Consider the following 27,979-nt stretch of genomic DNA (forward strand, 5'->3'; position numbering starts at 1 on the left):
TGCCTGACAAGCTTCCACAACCTCCCAGGTGCAGCCCAGTATCTGCATCTCAAACACCCAGCTCCCTTCCTCCAGTCTGATAACACTTGCATCCATAAAGTCCTTGGTTTCAGACCTTCAAGAGAGGAGTTTTTCTATTTACATCCAAAAAGCCCTTTGTTCTAAGAGGAGCAGAAGTGGGGAAGCAAGACCCATCTCCTTAAAAACCCCCAGCCTCAACTGGACTGTGCGCTCAGCCCTCTGCCTCTCTGCTGAGCTGCCTGCCTGGCCTGGCCAGGTGTAATCTCTCCACTCAACAGTAACCTCGCCCCCTCCACCTCCCCAGTCCGAGCGACTGGGCACCCTCTCAGGTCCTTTCTGGAGAGGTGCCCATCCATCCTTACGGATGTCCCTTCCCTAATAAACCTTGCTATTTTACCTCCCACTACTCTGTCTCACGCCTGAGTTCTTTCTTGCGCGAAGACAAGAACCCTGCAATTTCTCCGGTAACAGGGCCAGTCGCCCTCTTAGGGTAGCTGAAAGAAAAATCCAGAGGCTCCTGGGCATCCTTGCTAGACCACGGACCAGCACACCCCGTCGTCCGCATCCCCCGGTGCAGGATCTTCTCTGAAACCACACCTGCACCCTTTCTCGCCCCGACTCCGCGGCTGCAGCCCGCCTTTCCAGGGCCTTATTTCCTCTGCGCCCCTTCCGGAGCTCGCAGATCCTGTCCTCCCTTAGCTCTTACTCTACCTTTCCCGCCTCCGCAGCCCGTGGCCAATCAGGGATGTAATTGTCTATTTTTCCCGCCTTTTCGTGACGTTTGCAAGAGAGACTTGTGATTGGTTTTTGCGGAACAAGACCCGGCCAATGATAGGCAGACGTTTTAGAGGCATCCGATCAGTTAGTATTGTCCCCGGTGATTGGCTGGAGTGGCCCGAGCCAGGAAAATGGCCGCGAGTACGTCCGTAGCCCCGGTGGCTGTGACGGCGGCTGTGGTGCCTGTCCTGGCCACGAACGCCGATTTCTCAGATTTGCGGGAAATTAAAAAGCAGCTGCTGCTGATCGCAGGCCTTACCCGGGAGCGGGGCCTGCTGCACAGTAGCAAATGGTGAGATCTGGGGGTTGGCAGGGGCCGGGCTCGGATACGTGGCCTCGGGGGCTTGTGGAGCTGATGCAGTTCGTGTGGCTGTTGCAGGTCGGCGGAGTTGGCCTTCTCCCTCCCGGCCCTGCCTTTGGCCGAGCTGCAGCCGCCGCCGCCTGTTACCGAGGTAAGGAGCGGTGTCCGTGCACGCAGGGTTGTATCGGGAGGATCGCCGAGGAACGGAATCCAGAGATAAACTTATGTTGGTGGGAGGAGTTTTGCAATCCGTGCCAAGTTTTTTTGTTTTTCCCCCATTTCCACGAACTTTTGGGGGGCCCCGCGCGCTGAGGGCCCTGTGATGGAGGAGAGCGGATTGCTCTGCCCAGCAGGAGGGAGTCGCGGGGAAGGCGCGCCTTGGAAGAGCAGGTTGCTAACCAGCGGTTTTACCCGTTTTGAAACATCTGGCGATGCTCTTACTTATGCTGGAGAGAATTGCTAAATAGTCATTGCTAAAAATTTCAGCCTTTTAAGTTTCTGTACCCCAAGTTGGAGACAGCCCTCATGAAAATGAGAACCGAGGTTTTTTTTTTTTTTTTTAATTTTTTTTTTTTTACAGCAGTGTGAAACTGTTCCTGTGCTGTTAGTGTGGCATAGAGAATTGGTTAAAAGTGTGGTCTCTGCCCTGAGAAGGTTTTGAGTTCAGGTCTCAAACTGGTGGCATTTAGCACCTATCTCTCCTCATCCCGTTTCCTTATCCCTGAAATAAAGACAAAAAGTTTGTAGTTTATGGGGATATTGAGAGAATCAGGTAAATAATATTTACATGCTGAAACCCCTTAGAAGCGTACTTGGCACATAGGACTGAGTAAAATGAGCTGTTAATCATTGTTTCGATTGGATAAGGAGTGATAGTGGATTATTGCTAGGTGGACGTAGATTTGCATCTGGATTCTTAACTGGTAGCATCGATGTGGGCAAATGATCTCTAAGTGATACCGATCTCATTTGTAGATACTATTAATCATTGCTGGGCTTTCAAAAAGATTTATTAAGACCATAAAGATAAAACATACATTATACTTACATTAATTGTTGTATGAATGTGAGTTATATCTATATTATTAGCATTCTCCCCTCTGTATCTTCTTTCACAGGTGCCTAGGCACCTTCTCCATCCTGTAAAGGAAAATCAGTTGTTGAATGAGTAAATAGAGCACAGAGACTGAGGAAGAGTCTGTTAATAGCCCGCTCTCCCGAGTTTGTATAATACATCAGGATTAACATACTGCAGATACCTGACCATTATTGAATTATTGGAAAGTATTAGCTATTGGTTGGTTTAGTAACTTTCAACTTGCTGTGGGGTATACTGATTCAGTAGCCTGTTGGCTAATTTGTTGCACATTTAGTGTTTTGTGGTGTTCTCTAGGTAAGGAGTATCTCTGAAAAACCCCAGAGAGACATTTTGATCTAATTTTTCTGCCTTGACCTAAACTAGACCAAACCTCTTGTGGTCTTTAGAGAGTTGCTGATATTGATTATTATGGTTTCCTCAAATCTGTTTAGTAGGTGTTTGTTATAGCTTACTGTCGATGTTTTATAAACATTAACAAAAAAGCATTTGAGTATTTTAGCTTGTTATACTCTTGTCTTGAACCCTAAACTTACCTTTTCTGAATAATGAGATGTGACTAGGACCAATTGTGACAACTTGATTTAAAAGCTTAACCACACTGCTAAATGCTTCTCGATGTTATATATAACTTTAAGTGGAACTTTTTAGGTATTTCCCATATGCAAGGATGGAACTGGAGTTGGCATTGTGGCATGGTAGGTTAAGCCTTTGCTTGAGACACTGATATCCCATATGGATGCCAATTCGTGTCCTGGTTGTTCCTTTTCCGATCCAGCTCTCTGCTTATGGCCTGGGAAAGCAGTGGAAGATGTCCTAAGTGCTTAGACCCCTGCATTCACATGGGAGACTGGGAAGAAGCTCCTGGCTTTAGATCAGCTCAGTGCTGGCGTTGCGACCATCTAAGGAGTGAACCAGTGAATGGAAGACCTTCCTCTCTCTCTCTCTAATTCTACCTCTCAAATGAAGAAATAAAATCTTAAGAAAAAATAAAGAATGGAACTAAAATTTTAAGCACTTTATAATTCAAATACTAAAACTTTCTGAGTTTTATTAATATGTATATATTTTTAAGATTTTGATTTGAGAAGAAGAGTTACAGATACAGAGACAGACAGAAAGGTCTTCCATCCACTGGTTCACTCCCAAATGGATGCAATAGCTGGAGCTGGGCTGATCTGAAAAAAATATATATACATATATATTTTTTTAAAGATTTATTTATTTGAGAGGCAGAGTTACAAAGAGAGAGGTCTTCCACCTGCTGGTTTACTCCCCAAATAGCTTAAACAGCCAGAGCTGGGCTGACCCAAAGCTGGGGCCAGGAGTTTCATCTGGATCTCCCACCTGGGTGCAAGTGCCCAAGCACTTGGGCCATCTTCCACTGTTTACCCAGGCCATCAGCAAGGAGCTGGATCGAAAGTGGAGCAGCTGGGACTTGAACCAGCCCCCATATAGGATGCCAGTACTGCAGGCAACATCTTAACCTACTATGCCACAGTGACAGCCCCATGAATGTATTTTAATGTATGGACTATAATGTGTATGTTTACATAGCCTTTTGTAATCTAAATGATTTTCATCATAATCCATTTGTTTTTCCTGAAGATAAAATTTTTCCTCCACTCAAAACCAATAAATATCTCTTACTCAAAAAATGGTATAATGCAAGTGAGGGCAGGGGCAAAGAAATAAGCAATTAGTGAGTGGATATGAAGAGTGTTTAGAATCTGAAAACTGAACGGCTACATTTAGGATATGTTGATCCAGTGGAACAAAACACTAAATATGTTTTAGTTCCAGTTTTGTACTGGTTATATTTGGGATTAGAAGAATGAGGAAAATTAAATTCAAGTTTTAATCAACTCATCCCTAGAATTTGGGGAATTGTAGTTTTGATTGTGCCATGTTTTACATAGAAAATTATAGCCATGTTCTTTTTTTTTTTTTTTAATTTTTTTTTAAAAAATTTTTGACAGGCAGAGTGGATAGTGAGAGAGAGAGAAGACAGAGAGAAGGTCTTCCTTTTGCCGTTGGTTCACCCTCCAATAGCTGCTGCGGCCGGCGCACCGCGCTGTTCCGATGGCAGGAGCCAGGTGCTTCTCCTGGTCTCCCATGGGGTGCAGGGCCCAAGCACTTGGGCCATCCTCCACTGCACTCCCTGGCCACAGCAGAGAGCTGGCCTGGAAGAGGGGCAACCGGGACAGAATCGGTGCCCCGACCGGGACTAGAACCCGGTGTGCCGGCGCCGCAAGGCGGAGGATTAGCCTGTTGAGCCACGGCGCCGGCCATAGCCATGTTCTATCTCTCAGCAATACTAACTTATGACAAAACTATTGAAATGTAAAACATAAGTACTCTACTGCACGGTAGAGTGCACTTATGAAGGAATTTATTTGAGAGTGGATGCATTTCTAGCTGCTGATTCACTTCTCAAATGTGTACAGTGGCTAGGGCTAGGCCAGGTTGAAGCTAAGAGCTGGGAACTTCATCTGGGTCTCCCACGTGGATAATAGGAACCCAGTTACTTGAGCCATCACTGCTGCATTAACAAGAAGCTGGAGTCTGGGGCCTGGCATTGTGGCAGAGTAGGTTTAGCTGCCACGGGCAGCGCCGGCATCTCATTTGGGCTAATCCACCTGGGAAAGCAGCAGAGAACGGCTGAGTTCTCAGCATTCAGCTTTGGCACCTGGCCCAGTTCTAGCTCTTGTGGGCATTTGGAGAGTGAACCAGTGGATGAGGGAGCTCTTTGTCTCTCTGTTCCCCTCTCAGATAAATTTAAAAATACATACATTTTGAAAAAAAAAAATTCTATAGCTTTACATAGTAATGAAACATAGCAATAGTATATATACATCTTTATGTATGTTAGAATTCTAGAAGGAGGAAAACAACTTTTTTTGCTGTGTTTTGAAATTAGGGACTGTGCTTCTTAGATCTGAACTTTTGTCATCCTATTCACAACCATTTATATAAACCTGTCTCTTTCTAGGAGGATGCCCAGGACATGGATGCTTACACCCTGGCCAAGGCCTACTTTGATGTTAAAGAGTATGATCGGGCAGCACATTTCCTGCATGGCTGCAATAGCAAGAAAGCCTATTTCCTGTACATGTATTCCAGATACCTGGTGAGCACTGTTTGAAGCTGCCATTATGCTTTCAGTGAAGCATCCATTTTGAAAGCCCAGTAGAAAAAGTTTAATCTTTTAAATAGCTTAGCAGTGGGCCAGATATACCATAAATAAATTTTTAAAAAGACAGTATGATAGATAATATCTTTAGGAATAAGAGGATGATTAGTAACAATCCTGATCATTTTCTTTAGATTATATATGTTTTTTATACCAGCGGATTGATATTATTGTTTAAGAGTTAAGTTAGAAAAAAAAAAAAAGTTCAAAAGCCTGGGCTGATTTTTAAATTTATAAAATCAATCATTGCATTTATATTGTTTTTACTTTTTGGCTATTAAGATTATGAATGTGAAGAAATGCAAGTAAAATAGTTTAATACTATATTGAGTAACAATTCAACTATAATTTATTAGTGTACTCTCTTAGTTTTTCTTTGTTCTGTTCTATGTAAATGGATTTTTAAGAAACTTTCTGTATTCATATCCAGGTTATTAGCATAGTCTGTATTTGCAGTCTGGATTACATTTAATTTATCTTTTTCCCCCAATTTTTTTTGGTGATAAATTATTTGTAAAATTCACCATCTTAATCATTCTTTAATGTGTAATTCAATGGTATTAAATACCTTCATAATATTATACAGCCATCACTACTATCCATTTGCAGAACTCTTTTCATCTGGTCAAACTGAAACTCTACCAGTTAAAGAATAACTCCCTATTTTCCCTTCCCCAACCCTTTAAGCCACCTTTGTGTTTTCTGAGATTTTTGACTACTATAGAACTATCTAAGTGGAATCCTATAGTATTTATGGTTTTGTGGCTGGCTTCTTTTTTTCTTTTTTTTTTTTTTTTTAAGATTTATTTACTTGAAAGTCAGAGTTACACACACACACACACAGAGAGAGAGAGAGAGAGAGAGAGAGAGGTCTTCCATCCGCTGTTTTACTCCCCCGATGACCACGACGGCCGGAGCTGGGCCAATCTGAAGCCAGGAGCTGGAAGTTTGTTTCGAGTCTCCCAAGCAGGTTCAGGGGCCCAAGGACTTGGGCCATCTTCTATTGCTTTCCCAGGCCACAGCAGAGAGCTGGATAGGAAGTGGAGCACCCGGGTCCCGAACCAGTGCCCATAAGGGATGCCGGCGCTTCAGGCCAGGGGGTTAACCCGCTGTACTACAACGCTGGCCCCTTACCATTGAATTCTAATCTTGTCAGTTGGCCCAGCAATGTCTTCTATAGTGTTTCCCCCTCAGTAAAAACTATTATCAGGAATTACATTTACTTTTCATGTCCCTTTAATCTATAATACAGAACAGTTTTTGTCTTTTGTAACATTGACAAGTTTCAAAGCTGACAGTTCTCCATTTCTCCTTTCCCTTTTTAATTGACAGACTTTATTGTTGTAGAGCAGTTTTAGATTCACAGTATAATTGAGCAGGGAATACGTGAGTTCCCATATGCCACCTTCTCTATCAGTATCCTGCACTAGTGTGGTATATGTATTATAACTAGTGAAACAGCATTGACACATTATGTTCAACAGAAATGCATGTTTTGCTCTGTATTTTGTGTTCTATGCGTTTTTATCCCTTTTCTCTTTAAAAATAGAACATTTTTTACTCTGGGTATGTCTGATATTTCTTCATAGTTTTATTCTAGTTATATACAACCTAGCCAGTATAGTATGTAAGTGGAATCTCATAAGGGCATTGTATCTGGTGATATATGATATTTGTGTACCCCTCACTGATAATGATAATTTTGATCATTTGTTAATAGTGTTGATAGTCCTTCTCCACTGTATTTATCACTTCTCTAGCAGCTAATCAGCAGTCTACAAGAATACACTGAAGGATATGCAAATGTCCTGCTCTTCAAAATTTCTCCCTAAATTTAATATCCATTGTTAATTATTGCCTAAAGCACTCTTTACTATGATGTTGCAAGATGATGATTTTCTACTGAAGCATGAATAATAGTACATTTACTGTTGAACACTTGGTACTCTAAGCGAGAGCCTTCCTTCCCCTTCCCCTTTTATTTATCCACTTATCACCAATATGGACTCATTAATTCTTTTTTTTCATCAATTCCTATATTTTGATTGTTTATAATTCATTACTTAATTGTTTTGATACTCAGGCTGTCCCAGATTTGTCTGGTGAAAACCCTGCTATACTTATTTTACATAGTAATCAAAGGTAGATGCATTTTGGTTGGACTTGGGCCTTTTAGGTAGAATCACATTGCAAGCTTTAGAATGTATTTTAGAATAAAATGAAAAAAGACTTATTTGTTGATTTTCTCTTACAGTCTGGAGAGAAAAAGAAGGATGATGAAACAGTTGATAGCCTAGGTATGACAATCTTTCTCTTACCTTTTCACCTAGAAATCAGAGTTGCAAACTTAAATGCCTACAGGAGCCAGGCAGGTAATACAGATGGACTGAGAGGACTATTGCAAATTGGAGAGCACATGGCTTATGTCAGCTGCCTGGTTGTCACCTAGCTATGGTTGAACTTCAGTGAGGAATCTGGGCCTGATGTTGTAGCGTTTTTATCCCTTGGCCCTTCTCTGTCCCTGTGATATGAAGCTGGATATTCAGATTTTTAGTTGAGGTTTCTTTGAAACACAAATTCAAAATTTTTTTGCTTTTAAAAATTTATTATTTATTTGTAAGGCAGAGCCATGAGAGGGAGTGGCAGCGAGAAATAAAAAAAAGAGCTTCATCTGCTGGTTCACTCCCCAAATGGTCACAATGGCCAGGGCTGGGCCAGGCTGATGCTAGGAGCCAGGAGTTTCACTTAGGTCTCCCACGTGGGTGCAGGGGTCCAAGTACCTGGGCCATCCTCCACTGCTTTCCCAGGTACACTGGCAGGGAGCTGGATCACAAGTGGAATAGTTTGGACTAGAACCAGCGCCCATATGGGACACCAACGCTGTAGCAGTAACTTTACCCACCATGCCATAGTGCTGTCCCATGAATTCAAAAATTTTAAAAACTGTATGAGTCTAGCAAAATATGACTACAGACCCATTATCAGTGACAAATTTTAGAATAAAGTAAATTAATTGTGTAAGATACTGTTGGCCACTTGGGAGTGTTTTCTAGAGGTTTCAGGGATTGTCTAGGTCTGTGAAAATGAAAACCATTATCCTTCCCCTGGATTAGAGACTGTTTCTTTCCTAGGCCCCTTGGAAAAAGGACAAGTGAAAAATGAGGCTCTTAGAGAACTGAGAGTGGAGCTTAGCAAAAAACACCAAGCTCGGGAACTTGATGGATTTGGCCTTTATCTGTAAGTGTAATAGTAATTTGGAACGTTCCGTAACATATTCTTATGAGTAGAAGGGTGATGTCATAAAGCATTAACTTGTGTGATTGTGTCTTTCTTTCCCAGGTATGGTGTGGTGCTTCGAAAACTGGACTTGGTGAAAGAGGCCATTGATGTGTTTGTGGAGGCCACCCATGTTTTACCTTTGCATTGGGGAGCCTGGTTAGAACTTTGTAACCTGATCACAGACAAAGAGATGGTAAATTGAGAGGAGCTACATGAAAACTTTATGCGCCAATCTTATATAATTTTGCAGTAATGTAGGAAGGAGTAGGCAGAGTTTTGCCTGACCTTTGGTTAAAGCCAGCTCTTTGCTGTGTCTCTTTCACTGATTTAGAATTGAAGTCTTGATTTGAAAGACACATGACTACCTTTTGTTCAGTAGTTGTTGAATTTTTATCCAGTTCTATTAGAATATTTTCTCTCCTTTTTTAAAAGATTTGTTTCTTTATTTGAAAGAGTTATAAAGAGGGAGAGACAGAAAGAGGAAGAGAGATCTTCCATTCGTTGGTTCACTCCCCAAATGGCTGCAGTGGCTGGGGCTCAGCCAGGCCGGAGCCAGGAGCCAGAGCTTTATCCCTGTCTCCCATGTGCGTGCAGGGACCCAAGCACTTGGAGCATCTTCCACTGCTTTCCCAGGTGCATTAGCAGGGAACTGGATGAAAAGTAGAGCAGTGTCCATATGGGATGCCGGCTTCACAGGTGGTGGCTTTACTTACTACACCACTACTCTGGCCTCAGAATATTTTTTCATATTCAAGTTTTCAAATTCAATTCTTACTATAATTTGTTTTGTATACTAAATGCTACATATATTAGAGTTCTTCCCTAATTCCAAAGATGGCATAGGAAAGTTCTCTCTGATATCAAGGATTGAATTAAAACATTTTTTAGGCCTCTTTTTATTTTTTTGGACAGACAGAGTTAGACAGTGAGAGACAGAGAGAAAGGTCTTCCTTCTGTTGGTTCACCCCCCAAATGGCTGCTACGGTCGGAGCTGCACCAATCCGAAGCCAGGAGCCAGGAACCAGGTGCTTCTCAGTCTCCCATGCGGGTGCAGGGCCCAAGGACCTGGGCCATCCTCCACTGCCTTCCCGGGCCACAGCAGAGAGCTGGACTGGAAGAGGAGCAACCAGGACAGAATCCGGTGCCGGCACTGCAGGTTGAGGATTAGCCTAGTAAGCCGCAGTGCTGGCCTAGGCCTCTTTTGAGCTGTCATGGATTCTATAAAAATATTGAAGATTTGTTAATGAAATAATGTATGTGAATACTCTATAACTGCAGTCATTTTATTAGTCATTATTAGAGAACATTGTCCATTGTGTTAATTTTGCTGTTCTTTATAGTTAATAGAAGCAATGACACTCTTCCTTTTGTTGGCCTAAAGAGCCAAAGACTGGTTGATTTTCCCTAATAATGATTCAGACTACTAATTCTGTGACTGGAACCTTATCTTGGTTTATTTGTATTCCTGTCTTTCTAATAGACTTTAATTAGAAGTTTCTTTTATCTCTGAATTCAAAATATGCAAAACCAAATTTCTTTTCTTGATTTCCAAATTCTCTTTCTTCATCCCAACCTAATAGACCCTCACTGATGTCACTAGTGTTTGTCTCAACACTCAGTCTTGACACCTCAGAATCATATTTATCTTTTCCCTTTCTCTTTTCTCTCTAACTAGTCGGTCATGAGACATTGCCATGGTTACTTTCATATACATCTCTTCTCTTGGTGTCTCTTGCCATCTCAATTATCATCTCACATTTGGATTACATATAAGTAATAGTTTCCATCTAGCTTTTCCATTCTTGCACTTCCATTTCCAAGCCATCTTTTATCCTTTTTCCAAACTTACTCTTTTTTTTTTTTTTTTTTTAAGATTTATTTATTTATTTGAAAGTCAGAGTTACACAGAGAGAAGGAGAGGCAGAGAGAGAGAGGTCTTCCATCTGCTGGCTCACTCCCCAGTTGGCCACAGTGGCTGGAGCAGTGCCTGTCAGGAACCAGGAGCTTCCTCTGGGTCTCACATGTGGGTGCGGGGGCACAAGGACTTGGGCCATCTTCTGTTGCTTTCCCAGACTGTAGCAGAGAGCTGGATTGGAAATGGAACAGCCAGGTCTGGAACCGTCACCCATATGGGATGCCGGCACTGCAGGCAGTGGCTTTACCTGCTGTGCCACAGTACTGGCCCCCAAACTTATTCTTTTTTTTTTTTTTTTTTAAATATTTTTATTTATTTATTTGAAAGTCAGAGTTACACAGAGAGAGGAGAGGCAGAGAGAGAGGTCTTCCATCCACTGGTTCACTCCCCAGATGGCTGCAATGGAAAGAGCTGCGCTGATCCGAAGCCAGGAGCCAGGAGCTTCTTCTGGGTCTCCCATGCGGTTGCAGGGACCCAAGGACTTGGGCCATCTTCTACTGCTTTCCCAGGCCACAGCAGAGAGCTGGATTGGAAGTGGAGCAACCGGGATTAGAACCGGCGCCCATATGGGATGCCAGCACTTCAGGCTACGGCGTTAACCCACTGCACTGCAGCACTGGCCCCCCAAACTTATTCTTATAACACACGTCATCATGTCATTTTCTTGCCAAAAATTTACAGTAGTTTTTTATTACATTGCCTTTTCTGTTGCACAGTAGAACCTCTCCTACCAGTTCAGTCTTATTTTTCCACTTCTTTGCAACGCATAGCCTCATGTCAGACCAAGCTAGTTTCCTTATCCTGCTTACGTACACTTATGACTTCCATTTTTGTTGTTGCCTGAGCCTACAATACTGTTTTCTTTCTCTTCCTTTCCTCTTTTCTATTCAAATCTTACTCATCCTCTAAGATTTACCTCAGATCCTTTCCTGACCAGGCCATTCTTCCCTGTTGTGCTTGTATGTCATATTCACTTAATTGGACTACCTGTGTTCATTAGTAGGCACTCTAATAAAATTTTAGTGACAAAATTTCTTTTAGAGGGGCTGACACTGTGGCATAGCGGTTAAAGCCACGGCCTGCAGTGTTGGCATCCCACATGGGCGCCAGTTTGAGTCCCAGCTGCTCCTCTTCCGATCCAGCTCTCTGCTGTAGCCTGGGAACGCAGTGGAAGATGACCCAAGTGCTTGGGCCCCTGCACCCGTGTGGGAGACTCTGAGGAAGCAACTGACTCCTGGCTTTGGATAGGCACAGCTGTGGCCATTGTGGCCTACTGGGGAGTGAACCAGCAGATGGAAGACCTCTCTCTCTCTGTGTTTCTTTTTTCTTTTCTTTTTTGGACAGGTAGAGTGGACAGTGAGAGAGAGAGAGACAGAGAGAAAGGTCTTCCTTTACCGTTGGTTCACCCTCCAATGGCCGCCATGGCCAGCACACCACGCTGATCCGAAGCCAGGAGCCAGGTGCTTCTCCTGGTCTCCCATGTGGGTACAGGGCCCAAGCACTTGGGCCATCCTCCACTGCACTCCCAGGCCACAGCAGAGAGCTGGCCTGGAAGAGGGGCAACCGGGACAGAATCCGGCTCCCCGACCGGGACTAGAACCCGATGTGCCAGCACTGCAGGTGGAGGATTAGCCTATTGAGCCACAGTGCTGGCCTCTCTCTCTCTCTCTTTCTGCCTCTCTTTCTTTCTCTGTAACTCTTTCAAATAAATAAATAAATAATTTTGTAAAAAAAAATTCTTTTAGATAATATAGTTTCTTAATGTTTGGGGGAGAAGTCAAATTATATTAATATGTCCCTCTCTCTCCTGCTGCCCAGCTGAAGTTCCTGTCTTTGCCAGACACCTGGATGAAAGAGTTTTTTCTGGCTCATATATACACAGAGTTGCAGTTGATAGAGGAGGCCCTTCAGAAGTATCAGAATCTCATTGATGTGGGCTTTTCTAAAAGCTCTTATATTGTTTCCCAAATTGCAGTTGCATATCACAATATCAGAGGTGAGTTAATAGAGACAATGACATACCATCATTCCTGGAGTGTGCTTGATGTTTTTTCTGAATTCTGTCATCTTTTTGCAGATATCGACAAAGCCCTCTCCATTTTTAATGAGCTGAGGAAGCAAGACCCTTACAGGATTGAAAATATGGACACATTCTCCAACCTGCTTTATGTCAGAGTGAGCTGCTTCCCTTTCTCAGGCTTGATTATGCTCATTTGTGTTGTACTACTGGGTTGAGTCGTCACTTAGTACATGAAAAATAATTGAGTCAGTTCTTGTTTATTTAATATGGGAGGCATAGAGAGAGAATGCTCCCATCTGTTTGTTCACTCCCCAAAAACTTGCAACAGCTGGGACTGGGCCAGGCAGAAGCCAGGAGCTGGAACGCAATCCAGGTCTCCTATGTGGGTGACAAGAATCAGCCACTTGAACTAGGGTCTGCAGTAGCAGGAAGATGGAGTCAGGAGTGGGGCAGGTATTGAACCTAGGCTCTTTGATATGGAACACAGGCTAGTATTTTAACCACTAGGCCAGATGCGCACTCCCTAGGGAGTTCTTTTTCATGCTTAGATTATCTTTGTCTTTTCTTCCAGAGTATGAAATCTGAATTGAGTTATTTGGCTCATAACCTCTGTGAGATTGATAAATATCGTGTAGAAACATGCTGTGTAATTGGTAAGAGTTAACTACATTTTTTTCTTATATTTTAAGTAACAAATATAAAAATAACTTTTAAGCTGTCAAAAGTAATAAAATTAATACACCACAGAATGTGAGAACTCACTATAATCCTACTGTAAGACTGATGAATGTGACTCTAGGATATTTTTCTGCGCAAATACTTTGAAAGTGTGACTGGCATGGAATAGTTTGTTTGCAATGACTAGATCAATATGCTACCTATTACTTTGGAACTCCCTTTTTTAAAGTTCGATATATCTTTGCTATATTTACCTGTTAGTACATGTTAATTTATATTACTTTTATGTAAGTTTTCTATTATGTAAATTGTGATTAGTGTTTCTATTATAAAGATTGTTTCAGGGAATGTGTTTGTGTATGTACATTTGTTTCTGCATGTCTGTGAACTATCTGTATAATAAGTTAATAGCAGTGAAAGGCTAGGGCAAAGGTGAGTATGCTTAAACTTTAATGTAACTAAAATGTTTCTAAGACAGTCCTACAGACAGATATGAGAGTGCCTACTTCCTGGATTAGGATGTCCCATTCTCAGCATTGTTGACTTTTGGGGCTAGGTCATTTGTTTGTTGTTGTTTGGGATGGTCTGTCCTATTTTAGGTCTAAGTAGTATCCTTAGGCTCTACTCACTATAAGCTAGAAACCTGTTTCCCCCAGTTATGACAACTAAAAGTGTTTCTAGACACTGTCAAATGCCCTGTGGGAGTTAGAGTCATCCTTGGTTGAGAATCATGGTTCTGTGTACTTGGCCACACTGTGGCATGATAATCAGTTGACAGGTAAATAACCACTCCTTGGTGAAAGTAACCTTGGTTGGTTGTGATTGAGAGCCTAGGCTTTTTGGAGATGAAAGAGATGCATGTTCCTTGGGCTTTGATCACATTACATTGAAAGCATACATTTGTGCTTTTGCAGTTCAGGATATTACTAATGAACTGATGGGATTTTAATTTATCTGTGATTCAATAAATATTTCTGGCTCTTTTGAGGAAGTTAGGTTCTAGTATAGGAAGTAAGCATTTACATGAAGTGTAGTAAGTGCTGTGAAACACAAATAAGGTAGGAATAAGTGATCTTTTCAACATCATAGCTTTACGGATTAAAGTCTATTAAGGTGAGAGTAGAACCCTAGTTTGGGTTGGCGCCACAGCTCAATAGGCTAATCCTCCGCCTGCGGTGCCGGCATACCGGGTTCTAGTCCCGGTTGCTCCTCTTCCAGTCCAGCTCTCTGCTGTGGCCCGGGAGTGCAATGGATGATGGTCCAGGTCCTTGGACCCTGTACCTGCATGGGAGACCAGGAGGAAGTACCTGGCTCCTGGCTTCAGATCCCAGCCGCAGCAGCCATTGTGGGATGAACCAACGGAAAAGGAAGACCTTTCTCTCTCTCTCACTGTCTACTCTGCCTGTCAAAAAAAAAATAAATAAAAACAAAAAAACCCCTAGTTTGTTAAAAAACACCTTTTGAGCATCATTTGTATCTTAGGTATTGTGCTTTGTATTGAAATACCTACCCTAGTTGTCCATCAGTGAAGACTGATAAGAAAACAGCTTTAACACAGTGGATTGAGTATTGCGATTGAGGTAAATGTAGGATGCTTTGGGAGTATATAGAAAAAGTGATCCAGTTTGAGACTCAGGGAGGTTTCTTGAAGAAAGTGATTTTTGGCAATATTAAGTGTGGAACAGACATTGTGCTTGAAAAATTTGAGGACTTCAAAAAGTTCATGGAAAAATGGAATTACAAAGTGTGTTTTGGTACAAAAAAAATTTTGAAATTTTGGGCAGGTGGCACAATGGTTAAGATGCTACTTGGGACCTATATCCCATATCAGAATGCAGATTTGAGTCCTGGCTCCTCTCCTGATTCTGACTTCCTACTGATGTGCACCCATGGAAGCAGCAGGTAGTGATTCAAGTCCTTTGGTCCTTGCTACTCACCTGGGAGGTCTGGGCTCCCGGCTTTGGGAGCATTTGGGGAGTGAAACAGTGAATGGAAGATTTCTTTCTTTTTAAGATAGATAGATAGATTGATTTAGAAGGTAGAGTTACAGAGAGGCAGAGGCAGAGAGAGATCTTCCATCTGCTAGTTCACTCCCCAAATGGTCACAACGGCCGGAGCTGGGCCTATCCGAAGCCAAGGATCCAGGAGCCTCTTCTAGGTCTCCCATGTGGCTGCAGGGGCCCAAGCACTTTGACCATCCTCTACTGCTTTCCCAGGCCACAGTAGAGAGCTGGATCAGAAATGGAGCAGGGCTGGCGCCATGGCTCAATAGGCTAATTCTCTGCCTTGTGGCGCCGGCACACCAGGTTCTAGTCCCGGTCGGGGCGCCGGATTCTGTCCCGGTTGCCCCTCTTCCAGGCCAGCTCTCTGCTGTGGCCAGGGAGTGCAGTGGAGGATGCCCAAGTCCTTGGGCTCTGCACCCCATGGGAGACCAGAAGCACCTGGCTCCTGCCATCGGATCAGCGCGCCGGCCACGGTGGCCATTGGAGGGTGAACCAACGGCAAAGGAAGACCTTTCTCTCTGTCTCTCTCTCTCACTGTCCACTCTGCCTGTCAAGAAAAAAGAAATGGAGCAGCTGAGTCTCGAACCAGCACCCACGTGGGATGCCGGGACTGCAGCTAGTGGCCTTACCCGCTATGCCATAGTGCTGGCCGGCCCCTGAATGGAAGAGTTCTGTTTGTCTCTCTGTCTTCCAAGTAAAATGAAAATAAATGAACAAATAACTTACTTATTTGTAAAGATTTATTTATTTGAAAGACAGATCAACAAGGAAAGAGGGCAAAAGACATAAAGAGAAAGAGATCTTCCATTCACTGGTTCACTCCCCAAATGACTACAGAGGCTGGGCTGGACCAGACTAAAGCCAAGAGCCTGGAACTCTATGCGGGTGCCCTGTGTGAATGTCAGGGGCCCCAGCACTTGAGCCATCTTTCATTACCTTCCCAGGTACGGTAGCAGGGACCTGGATGGAAGCAGAGCAACTAAACTTGAACCAGTGCGCCAATATGGAATACCAGCGTCACAGAAACAGCTTAATCCACTACACCCCAATGCTGGCCCCTCAAATAAACTTTTGATTTTATTAACTGAAAATTTTTTTTGTATAATAATCTAAAAAAATTGTTTTTACATGTTTGGATGTGAGCGTTGTGTTGTAGCAGGTTGGGCCACCATTTGGGAACTCTTATCTCCTATCAGAGTAAGAGTCCAAGTCTGTTCTCTGTTTCTGATCCACCTCTCTGCTAATGCACCTGGAAGGCAGGAGATGATGGCTCAAGTACTTGAGTCCCTTCCACCTTTGTGAGAGACCCCAGTGGAGTTTTTGGCACCTGATTTTGGTCTGGTTAGGCCTTGGCTGTTGTGGGCATTTAGGGAGTGAACCAGCACATAGAATATCTCTCTCTTTCTCTTTTTATGTCTCTCTCTCTCCTTCTGTCACTCTGCCTTTACTTTTTTTTTTTTTTTTTTTTTTTTTTTTTGACAGGCAGAGTGGATAGAGAGAGACAGAGAGAAAGGTCTTCCTTTTTGCCGTTGGTTCACCCTCCAATGGCCGCTGCGGCCGGCGCATCTCGCTGATCCGAAGCCAGGAGCCAGGTGCTTCTCCTGGTCTCCCATGCGGGTGCAGGGCCCAAGCACTTGGGCCATCCTCCACTGCCCTCCTGGGCCATAGCAGAGAGCTGGCCTGGAAGAGGGACAACCAGGACAGAATCCGGCGCCCCAACTGGGACTAGAACCCGGTGTGCCGGCGCCGCAAGGCAGAGGATAAGCCTGTTAAGTCACGGTGCCGGCTGCTTTTAAAATTAGTAAATCTTCAAAAACTTTTTTTTTTTTTTTTTTCAAGGTCAAATGCCCACCCTTCTCTGTGCATTAGTTTTTTGTCAATAAAGGGAGAATAACAAGTAGAACCTTTCCTCATGCATTTGTCAAGATCAAATAAATTAATACCTGTGTATAAAATTATTTTTTCTTTGCCAAAATAAACTTATCTGTTACTTCCTTCCATGAATTTGAAGTCTTCCTTTTCTGTATAAAGTATTTGTAACAATGTAAGTTGCCAAGCTTATTGTATTCATTCAGTTCATTTTAGCTGTTCCAACTGGTTAACAAGTCTCATCTACTTAATTTTTGGACTTGCTTATTCTGCTTCCCTTAACATCTCCTTGTCATGCTGACTTCTTTAGCAGCCAGGGTCTGAACTCTTGTTGCCGCTAACCTACTTCTCTACTCTGTTACAGAAGTTAATTTTTAGGGACTCTGCCTAGAGTCTTCTTACACCTCCTATATTTGAGTCTGAGTCAGTGGCAAAAGCAAATATATCCTGTAGGACATTCAACCCTCCATTATTGCTTTTTCCCAGATGAACATGAAATTGAGTTTGAACCTAAGTAATCAGGTATGAAGGGTAGATAATTGGTGTGATTGATTTCTCCTGAATCAGACTAAAAAGCTAAATCTAGACAGTTAAAACATATATGGATAAGGCTGGTGCTGTGGTGTAGAAGGTTAAGCCTCCGCCTGCAGTCCCAATATCCCATATGGGTGCTAGTTGGAGTACTGATTGCCTCCATTTCTGATCCAGCTCCCTGCTGATGTGCCTGGGAGAACAGTGCAAGGTGGCCCATGCATTCATGTGGGTGACCCAGAAGAAGCTCCAGACTTCAGCCTGGCCCAGTCCCAGCCATTGTGGCCATTTGGGGAGGAAGCAGCAAGTGGAAGATCTCTGTCTCTCATTCCATGTCTCCTTCTCTCTCAGTATTTCTGCCTTTGAAATAAATAAATAAATCTAACTTGCTTTTTCTTCTTGACAGTATCTGATGATCTTTACACATTAGTATATATAACATCTGTCTTTTCATCTGATTTGTTTATGCAATACAATTTATACATAAAGCAGGGTTTTTTTTAGTATAAAGTTTTATGTTTGCTTTTGCTTGCTGCACCCTTCTCCCATTATATATGTTAGCATGTTTTCATATCACATAAAAGTGTATATACACATATGCGTGGTTTAATGGGCTATTAAGATATACATATATCTGCATTTCACTTTTCTCATTCAACTATAATCCCTCCAAGTCTTTATAGTGATTCATTCCTTTAAAAAACTTAATTGAAGTACAACTTACATACCATAAAATTCACTAATTTTAAGTTTATAGTTCAATGAGTTTTTTGTAAATTCACACAGTTTTGTAGCTATCACTGTAATTCAGTTAGAATGCTGTAGCGCCCTAACATGTTGCCTTTTGTCTCTGCAGTCAGTCCCATTATCTTCCCCCAGAAACCACTGCTTTCTGTCTATAGTTTTGGGATTTCATATAAATGGAATCCTGTAATCTTTAGTCTTATTGTCTGGCTTTTTTCAACATATTTTGAGTATTCAGCCATGTTGTATGTTTATCAGTAATTCTTTTAAAAATAATTTCATTTATATGAAAGGTAGATAGTTGGAGAATGAGAGAGAAAGATTCAGAAACAGAGAACCCTCCCCACACCCATCCCTTGTTCACTTCCCAAATGTTCACACGTGGGTTGGGCCAGGCCAAAGCTTAGAGCAGGGAACTTAATGTGGGTGGCAGGGACCCAGTTACTTGGGCTTGCTGCCTCCAAGGGTGCATGTCAGCAAGAAACAAATCAGAAACAGAGCTGGGACTTGGCTCGCACATACTCTCACATGGAATGCAAGTGTCTGAGGTGACATCTTACCCACTGTTCCAAATGCTCACCCCATGTGTACCATATTTTTTTGATCCATTCACCAGTTGATATAAGACAGAGCTTTTATACTCTTCAAATAAAATCTTTCACAGAGCCTTAAAGTCTTTCAGTTAACCTTTTCAAAACTAATGATAATAGAGCTGCTCTGATTCTTGTGGGAGAGGGAAGCTCAGAGCTTCCTTCTCAAGGTATACTTTTCCTGTTCACAAAATAAAGAAAAATTCGAGCACAGATAGTTCCACTTGCGTCTAAACAGCAGGTTTCCATTCAAACTCTTCAGGGTCCAATTTCAGGCATGTTTTTGGCTTCTGAGCTAAAGGGAAGCTCAGAGCTCTGCCTTTCCTTGGACCCTGTGAAACCCAGGCTCGGAGGAATATAGATAGAAAACCCTAATCTAAAGCATACTTTCAAAATTTCCTACTCTTAATTAAGAAACTATGTAAGTGCTGTATCCAGATGAGATAAAATTTAGAGAAACTTTCAGTGTTTCAGAATACTTTAAAAAAAAAATAGTCTATAAAAGATGAACTATATTTCCCAAGAGAATGATGATACTCCCTGTGTACAATTGAGGTTTTTTTGCCAGAACTTTTGGGGTTAGGAGGTTATAGTTTCATGGCTGTTTAGTGGGTTATCTATTTTAGTAGACTTTTATTTTTACCTTTCTACTTATTTGTAGTTTTCTGTTGTTTTTTAATCAGGTAATTATTACAGTTTACGTTCTCAGCATGAGAAAGCAGCCTTATATTTCCAGAGAGCCCTGAAATTGAATCCTCGGTACCTAGGGGCCTGGACACTGATGGGACACGAGTACATGGAAATGAAGAACACCTCTGCTGCTATCCAGGCTTACAGGTGAGCATATAGTGGAGGGTGAGGTGGAGTAGGCGGCGCTACTGTCAGACAGTGATGCACATGCACTGGCTAACCTTGATTCTGCCCTCTGACCAGTCTGTCTTTTCTGCTTCTTAGACATGCCATTGAAGTCAACAAGCGGGACTACAGAGCCTGGTATGGCCTTGGGCAGACCTATGAAATCCTTAAAATGCCATTTTACTGCCTTTATTATTACAGACGAGCCCACCAGCTTCGGTAAGTCTGGTCACTTGACAGTGTATTTGGTGTGGGAAGGACTGATGATCACCCATTTTTCCTTCTTTCTCTCTCTTCCTCTTCTTCCCTCTCTTCTACTGCAGTAATAAGACTCAAAACTCATGTGTAGTGCCAACGGGCAGGGATGGGCAGCAGTATTTTGTGTCACCAGGACAGCAGAGGGGTGCGAAGGGCTGGGGAGGAAAAGCCAGGAAACTGAAATGAGCAGAGAGCTAAGCACCAAACACGGGGAGGTGCTGAGCCTGTGAGTAGCAGCATCACCTTCTCAAGAGAATACTCGAAAGATTTGTCGTGATGGCCAGGCTTTTACAAACAGCACCTTCAGTTTAAACTGTGAATTAGAGTTTCTTACCATTTAGGAAGTGTTGGAAGAGTTTGGAGAGTTAGGAGATTATAAATAAATAAGCCAGGTTACAAGACTTCATTGGTCCCTGGAGACAAGAACCTATAGTATTTCAGCATCACAGGGAGGCTGGGCTGGGGCTGTGGACGCAAAGGGTTTCCCCCTCCCAACTTCAGTTTTGGGCAGGGCTGTTAATCTAACCCAAGGACATCGCTCAGATTGCAGAATAATTCAGCGTCTAGAATCTGCTGACTTTGCAGTGCAGTAGCAAGATGGTTTAATACATCATAGATAGAAAATTCATCCAAAAAATAATAAAAATAAAGATTCTCAAAAACCTGTCCCCCCACCACCAATTCCTGTTCTAAAGTTTACCTAGCACCATGCGGTTAATACCTGACTGCATCCCAACTGGAAACCTAGATCCAAGGCTGAAACTCAGTCTTCACCCCAAAGTGAAAACAAAATAAAAAGAGTCAGTTGAGGTTTATGACATACTTAGGTGAACACACACAGGAAGAAGGGCAAAGGAAATAGGGGTGTCAGATGCAAAGCTGAGTGACGGAATCCATTTAGTCAGGCAGATGTTTGTATAGAACGTACTAGAACCACAGGCAAAGCTCTGCATGAAGCCATGTTTACACGTCTTGAGTACCGGACCCCTCCACGGCGGATATAAGAACCAGGAGCTAAGAGGGGATGCCATTCGTGTCATTCCACTTTTGGAAGCTCCACATCAAAGATGAGAGTGGCATGTGGTAGGATGGTGCCCAGATGCCCAGTGACATTGTGGGCATATTTTGGGGACTTATCTGGGCAACTTCTTCCTAGCCTCGGGTCACTCCCTGTTGCCCAGTATAAACTTAAAAGGCTTGTTTCTGTCTCTGGAGGAATAAAATTTATTTCCATCTGCAAGCATCCAGTTGTAGTGCACCACACAGATCTGACCTTGCTTCAGGAAGGTGCAACCTGAGGAGACAGGCACGGTGGGCAAATGTGCGCAGCAATGGAGGTACCCCAGGTGCCACCAGTGCCACTACTCACCATCTCCTTTCTCTTTGATAGCCGTTAATCACAGCAAATGTTTTTTTTTTTTTTTAATTAATTATTTGCAACAACCAGGCTTAGGTCATGCCAAAATCAGAAGGCTGGAACTCTATCTGAGTCTTCACATAGTTGGCAGGGGCCCAAGGACTTGCCAAACACATTAGCAGGAAGCTGGATCAGAAGTGGAGTAGTTGGGACTTGAACCAGAACCTGCATAGGGGATACCAGCATCACAGGTGGTGACTCAACCTGCTGTGCCACAATGCAGCCCCACAGCAAATGGTTTTGATTATTGGAGACCTGAGTTTAAACTTGCTAATACATGTTGAATTTAGTATATTTCACTAATAGCATAATTATGAACACTAATTAATCTAATTACATGAAGTGTTAGAGACCAGTCCTTGAGTAGATGCAAAATAGTGGGGCGAGGGCTTCGTTAGTGATCACGTGTTTGCTGAGACTTCTGTTCTTCTTCCTCAGGCCCAATGATTCTCGTATGCTGGTTGCTTTAGGAGAATGTTATGAGAAACTCAATCAACTAGTAGAAGCCAAAAAGGTACCTGAAATTGGGCCCTGAAAAATTTGAATGGAAATTTGCTGTTTAGATGCAGGTGGAACTATTTGTGCTCTAAGTTTTTATTCTGAGCTATGTGCATAGGAAAGTCTGAATATTAGTTAATGTAAGATAAAAACAAAGCTGATTTGGGATGATCAGAGGGAGTTTCAGCACCTATCAGAACTAGTTAAAATGCCTTGTATCCTGCAGGTCAGAACTTCTGGGAAGTTTGCAGGGCCTTACCCTTTTTGTGATTAACTGTGACACATGGGTCAGTGGTCAAAATGATCAGTTTATTTTTTTGACAGTGTTACTGGAGAGCTTATGCCGTGGGAGATGTGGAGAAGATGGCTCTGGTGAAACTGGCAAAGTGAGTGAAAGGAGTACAATGTTGCTGCTGTTTCTGTTGGCTTCTCTGGGCTAGTGGGTCCTACCTGCGTGCTCCAGAGCCTCCTGTCACCCATTTTCCTACATGAATATGTAGATATAGCAGGATGTCTGAATGCTGGTCTGGGAATTTAGCCATCTTGAGAGAATGTTACTTCTTGAAAGGAGAATTGCTTTCTTATTGGGCAAGGGATCAGGAGTGAATTGAAGAAAAAAATGGTATTTTTATGTGAGAGCAATCTAGGAAATGGCCTTTTTTTCCTTAAATATTTTTTTATTTAGTAATTTATTTGAATGGCAGAGTGACAGAGAGAGAGGAAGAGACAGAGAGAGACAGAGATCTTCCATCCACTGGTTCACTCCCCAAATGCCTGCAGCAGCCAAGGGTTAGCCAGGCTGAAGTGAGGAGCCAGAAATTCCATCTAGGTCTCTGTCTTTTTTTTTAATATTTATTTATTTATTTGCAAGTCAGAGTTACTCAGAGAGAGGAGAGGCACAGAGAGAGAGGTCTTCCATCCATTAGTTCACACCCCAGATGGCCACAATGGCCAGAGCTGCGCTGATCCGAAGCCAGGAGCCAGGAGCTTCCTCTGGGTCTCCCACGCTGGTCAGGGGCCCAAGGACTTGGGTCATCTTCTCCTGCTTTCCCAGGCCATAGCAGAGAGCTGAATTGGAAGGGGAACAGCTGGGTCTCAAACTCGCACTCATATGGGATGCCGGCACTTCAGGCCAGGCGTTAACCCGCTGCGCCACAGCACCGGCCCCCATCTGGGTCTCTTACATGGGTAGCAGGAACCCATGTACTTGAGCCATCACCACTCTACCTCCCAGGGTCTGCATTAGCAGGAAGCTGGAGTCAGAAGTTGGAGCCATGCTTCAAACCCAAGCACTCTGAACTGGGATTCAGGCATCTTCATAGTTAGGCCAAACACCTGTTTCATGGTCAGGCGGTAGATATATCTATATCTATCTCTATATGTAGAGATAGATGTATTAGACTTATTGGCATCTTTATTTGAAAGAGTTACAGAGGAAGAGAGGGGCTGGTGCTATGGCATGGTGGGTGAATCCGCCACCTGCAGTGCCAGCATCCCATATGGGTGCTGGTTCGAGTCCCGGCTGCTCTTCCGGTCCAACTCTGTTGTGGCCTGGGAGAGTGGTGGAGGATGGCCCAGGTCCTTAGGCCCCCGCACCCACGTGGGAGACCTGGAGGAGGCTCTTGGTTCCTGGCTTCAGATTGGCTCAGTTGCAGCCATTGCAGCCATTTGGGGAGTAAAGCAGCGGATGGAAGACCTCTCTCTCTCTTTTTCTTTGCCTCTCTGTGATTCTGCCTTTCAAATAAATAAATCTTGAAAGAAAAAGAGAGAGAAAGAAAGAACGAACAAACGAACGAACCAGCAGTTTCTTCTGGGTCTCCAACGTGGGTGCAGGGTCCCAAGTTCTGGAGGAGCCAGGACATGAACCAGCACGCATATGGGATGGCAGCACTGCCAAGGAGATTCTTAAAATGCAGTTTCAGGCCGGCGCTGTGGCTCAACAGGCTAATCCTCCGCCTTGCGGCGCCGGCACACTGGGTTCTAGTCCCGGTTGGGGCACCAGATTCTATCCCGGTTGCCCCTCTTCCAGGCCAGCTCTCTGCTATGGCCCGGGAAGGCAGTGGAGGATGGGCCAAGTCCTTGGGCTCTGCACCCCATGGGAGACCAGGAGAAGCACCTGGCTCCTGGCTTCGGATCAGCGTGATGCGCCGGCCGCAGCGGCCATTGGAGGGTGAACCAACGGCAAAAAGGAAGACCTTTCTCTCTGTCTCTCTCTCTCACTATCCACTCTGCCTGTCCAAAAAAAAAAAAAAAAAAAAAAAAAAATGCAGTTTCATTTCTATCTGTTCTTTTCTGTATTTTTTTTTTTTAAAGATTTTTATTTATTTGAGAGGTAGAGTTATAGACAGTGAAAGGGAGAGAGAAAAAAAGGTCTTCTATCCACTGGTTCACTCCCCAAATGGCAGCAACAGCTAGAGTTGGGCTGATCTGAAGCCAAGAGCCAGGAGCTTATTCCAGATCTTTTGGGTCTCCCACATGGATGCAGGGGCCGAAGGACTTGGGCAGTCTTCCACTGTTTTCCCAGGCTATAGCAGGGAGCTGGATAAGAAGTGGAACAGCTGGGACTCAAACCAGCACCCATATAGGATGTTGGCGCCACAGGTGGAGGGTTAACCTACTGCGCCACAGTGCTGGCCCCTTCTGTATTCTTTAATCCTGAATTCTTTCATGTCCTTTTTTTTTTTTTTTTTAAAGATCTTATTTATTTCATTTGAAGGTCAGAGTTACAGAGAGAGAAAGAGAGGCAGAGAGAGAGAGAGAGAGAGGTCTTCCATCTGCTATTTCACTCGCCAGTTGGCCAGAGCTATGCCGATCCGAAGCCAGGAGTCAGGAGCTTCCTCCGGTTCTCCCACACAGTTGCAGGGGCCCAAGGACTTGGGCCATCTTCTCTTGCTTTCCCAGGGCATAACAGAGAGCTGGATGGGAAGTAGAACAGCCAGGACTTGAACTGGCGCCCATATGGGATGCCGGCACTGCAGGCAGTGACTTTACCCGCTATGCTACAGCACTGGCCCCTTAATGTCCTTTTAAAATCTCACTCTAGTTATTAGCAGACAATTTAGTGAGAATGTGTTATCCAACTTAAGTATTCACTAACTTTCCTTCATCATTAGTAGCAGAGTAATGAATCTGCTAGCTTTGATAACAGAAACCATGACATCTGTTGGTATTCATGCTTACAGGTCTCAGTGTACCATTTATGCCAAAATTTATACCCATCTGTACTGTAATTTTATGTCTTCATTGTGTGCTTATACTTATCATTAATTTGCTCTGAGATCTGATTTGTACTAAAAGGCCAATTTTTTTTGTAGGCTTCATGAACAGTTGACAGAGTCAGAACAGGCTGCCCAGTGCTACATCAAATATATTCAAGATATCTATTCCTGTGGGGTATGTGTCATAGCATGAGAACTGTGTCGTTCATCTTGTTCTTGCCACCGCAGTCATTCCTGCTTTCCCTGTCTAGGAGATAGTGGAACACTTGGAGGAAAGCACAGCCTTCCGCTATCTGGCCCAGTACTACTTTAAGTGCAAGCTGTGGGATGAAGCTTCAACTTGTGCCCAGAAGTGTTGTGCATTCAATGATGTGAGTATCGGTTCTTTAATAAAGGCTTTGGATTTTAGGCTAGAATGTAAGGTCTTTACTATAATGTGAGGGTGGAGAGTGGTTAAGAATGTAAATGAAAAGCCTACTCTGATTTGTGGAACTCGTATATCATCAGTACCTCAATAACTTTTTTTTTTAAAGATTTATTTATTTATTTGAAAGTCAAAGTTACACAGAGAGAGGAGAGGCTGAGAGAGAGAGAGAGGTATTACATCCGATGGTTCACTCCCCAATTGGCCACAATGGCCGGAGCTGCGTTGATCTGAAGCCAGGAGCCAGGAGTTTCTTCTGGGTCTCCCACACGGGTACAGGGGCCCAAGGACTTGGGCCATCTTCTCCTGCTTTCCCAGGGCATAGCAGAGAGCTGCATCAGAAGTGGAGGAGTCGGGTCTCGAACTGGTGCCCATATACTATGCCTGCGCTTCAGGCCAGGGCGTTAACCTGCTGTGCCACAGCACTGGCCCCAATAACTTGTTTTTAAAAATAGTCTTGCGCTGGCACCGCGGCTCAATAGGCTAGTCCTCCACCTGCGGTGCCGGCACACCAGGTTCTAGTCCTGGTCGGGGCGCCGGATTCTGTCCTAGTTGCTCCTCTTCCAGTCCAGCTCTCTGCTGTAGCCCAGGAGTGCAGTGGAGGATGGCCCAGATCCTTGGGCCCTGTACCTGCATGGGAGACCAGGAGGAAGCACCTGGCTCCTGGCTTTGGATCAGCGCAGTGCGCCAGCCATAGCGGCCATCTGAGGGGTGAACCAACGGAAAAAGAAGACCTTTCTCTCTGTCTCTGTCTCTCACTGTCTAACTCTGCCTGTCCAAAAAAAAAAAAAAAAAAAAAAAAAAAGCAGCGTTGGGCATATTTTGAAATGATCATCTGCTTTTGTTTCAGACCCGGGAAGAAGGTAAGGCCTTGCTTCGGCAAATCCTACAGCTCCGGAACCAAGGCGAGACTCCGACCAGTGAGATGCCTGCTCCCTTTTTCCTCCCTGCCTCGCTGTCTGCCAACAACACTCCCACCCGCAGAGTTTCTCCACTCAACTTGTCTTCTGTCACACCGTAATTGGCTACTTCAAGCAAGTACATTGCTAGACCCATAGTAAGCCTTACTTCCATGTAAAGAATGGCCATGTTGTTCATCCAAGGACCTCAGCTCTCATTTCTACAGATGGAAACAGCTCCTTGGGGACAGTGTATATAATCACCTCCAGAGGCGGACTGACAGATGAATATTGGCAGGTACAGATTTTGTCTTTTGCCAGTTAGGAGCACTTGTGTCTCTTCCGTTCACAGAGTGGCTGCAGATCTTGGTCTTCTTCACAGAGGCATTTTTCATCCCCCTAAAAGTATCCCTTTTACAGCACTTTAGCACAGGCTTCAGGAACAAAGTGTTAATGCTTCTGGAGTGCGAGAGACAAGGAAGGAAGCAAAGTCTGCCACTGTACTTTCTGCTGGCAGTAGCCATAACTGAGTACCCTAGGAGGAGGTCAGGGCACTTTGTAGAAATAACCTCATTCTTGGATCAGCTGAGCATGACCCCAATTTTGAAGTCAGAGATTAGGTTTAAATGGAGTAGAGCTATCCATTTGTACTTTCTCAAGGGAGGCATTCTTCCAAAACTGGTTTGAGAAGGAGTCTTCTAAAAGCTTTCAAGTTGGAAGTTACTAGAGTTGAATAAAAGGACAAAAGAAACTCACTGAAGCATGGAACTGCTGATGACCCTTACTGAGGGCCAAAGATGGCTATAGTGTTAGCTATACCCCTACCAAAGCAAACCAAGGAGACAGGATTACAGATGCTTTCATGGACATTTGAAAATGACTTTTGCTACTACACCGATGGGAATAAACTCACTTCAAACTAGTCTGTTTTAATTTTTTATGCGTAATTATCTTTTTGCCTCCTATCTCCAACAGAACACATGTTTTTTCAGCCTTTATCTGTCTAGACAAGGTAAAGGGAATCATTCTTACTGTGGTCTTGGAGGGTTCCAGTCCTGTGCATGTGTGTTCAGGAGGTAATTTGCTCTCATTGTAATGTCTGCTATAATGAATTTGTACAGAAGATCTGTGGACCATCCTGAGCTCAGGTTCCAGCTTTCCTTCCTTTTTATTCTTGGAACATCATTTGTTACCTGTTCACCTCCTAACGTATGACATTTCATTTTATATTAAGAAAAGTTAGAATAGCTCATGCCACTTGAATTTATTTCTTAGTAAGTCAGATTAGTTGTACACTAGTTACTCGTCTCCACTGCCATTCCCAGGTGTTTGATTCTGTTTTTACACCCATTTTATAATGTTTTAATTATTTTTCCTAAATTTGGAATTCCAA

General features: G+C 43.5%; 1 protein-coding gene across 1 annotated transcript; it reads left to right on the forward strand.

Annotated features, from left to right (window-relative positions):
* Positions 1-900: 900 nt before the first annotated feature.
* Positions 901-27,930, forward strand: CDC23 (cell division cycle 23). Its single transcript, XM_062189084.1, has 16 exons — positions 901-1,090; positions 1,178-1,250; positions 5,188-5,325; positions 7,643-7,685; positions 8,520-8,625; positions 8,728-8,860; positions 12,401-12,578; positions 12,660-12,757; positions 13,174-13,255; positions 19,701-19,854; positions 19,972-20,091; positions 21,986-22,061; positions 22,370-22,431; positions 25,360-25,438; positions 25,515-25,634; positions 26,538-27,930. Exons 1-16 carry the CDS (start codon positions 930-932, stop codon positions 26,706-26,708), a joined length of 1,794 nt encoding a protein of 597 aa, XP_062045068.1. The 5' UTR covers positions 901-929; the 3' UTR covers positions 26,709-27,930.
* The last annotated feature ends 49 nt before the right edge of the window (positions 27,931-27,979 follow it).

Source organism: Lepus europaeus, chromosome 4, assembly GCF_033115175.1.
Source record: "Lepus europaeus isolate LE1 chromosome 4, mLepTim1.pri, whole genome shotgun sequence".
NCBI lineage: Eukaryota > Metazoa > Chordata > Mammalia > Lagomorpha > Leporidae > Lepus > Lepus europaeus.

Bases quoted from the DNA above. Each gene is read 5' to 3' on its own strand.
- CDC23 (XM_062189084.1), top strand. From the start codon at position 930: ATGGCCGCGAGTACGTCCGTAGCCCCGGTGGCTGTGACGGCGGCTGTG. The intron at 12,579-12,659 runs GTGAGTTAATAG...ATCTTTTTGCAG, and splicing joins TGCATATCACAATATCAGAG to ATATCGACAAAGCCCTCTCC. The intron at 20,092-21,985 runs GTAAGTCTGGTC...CTTCTTCCTCAG, and splicing joins AGACGAGCCCACCAGCTTCG to GCCCAATGATTCTCGTATGC.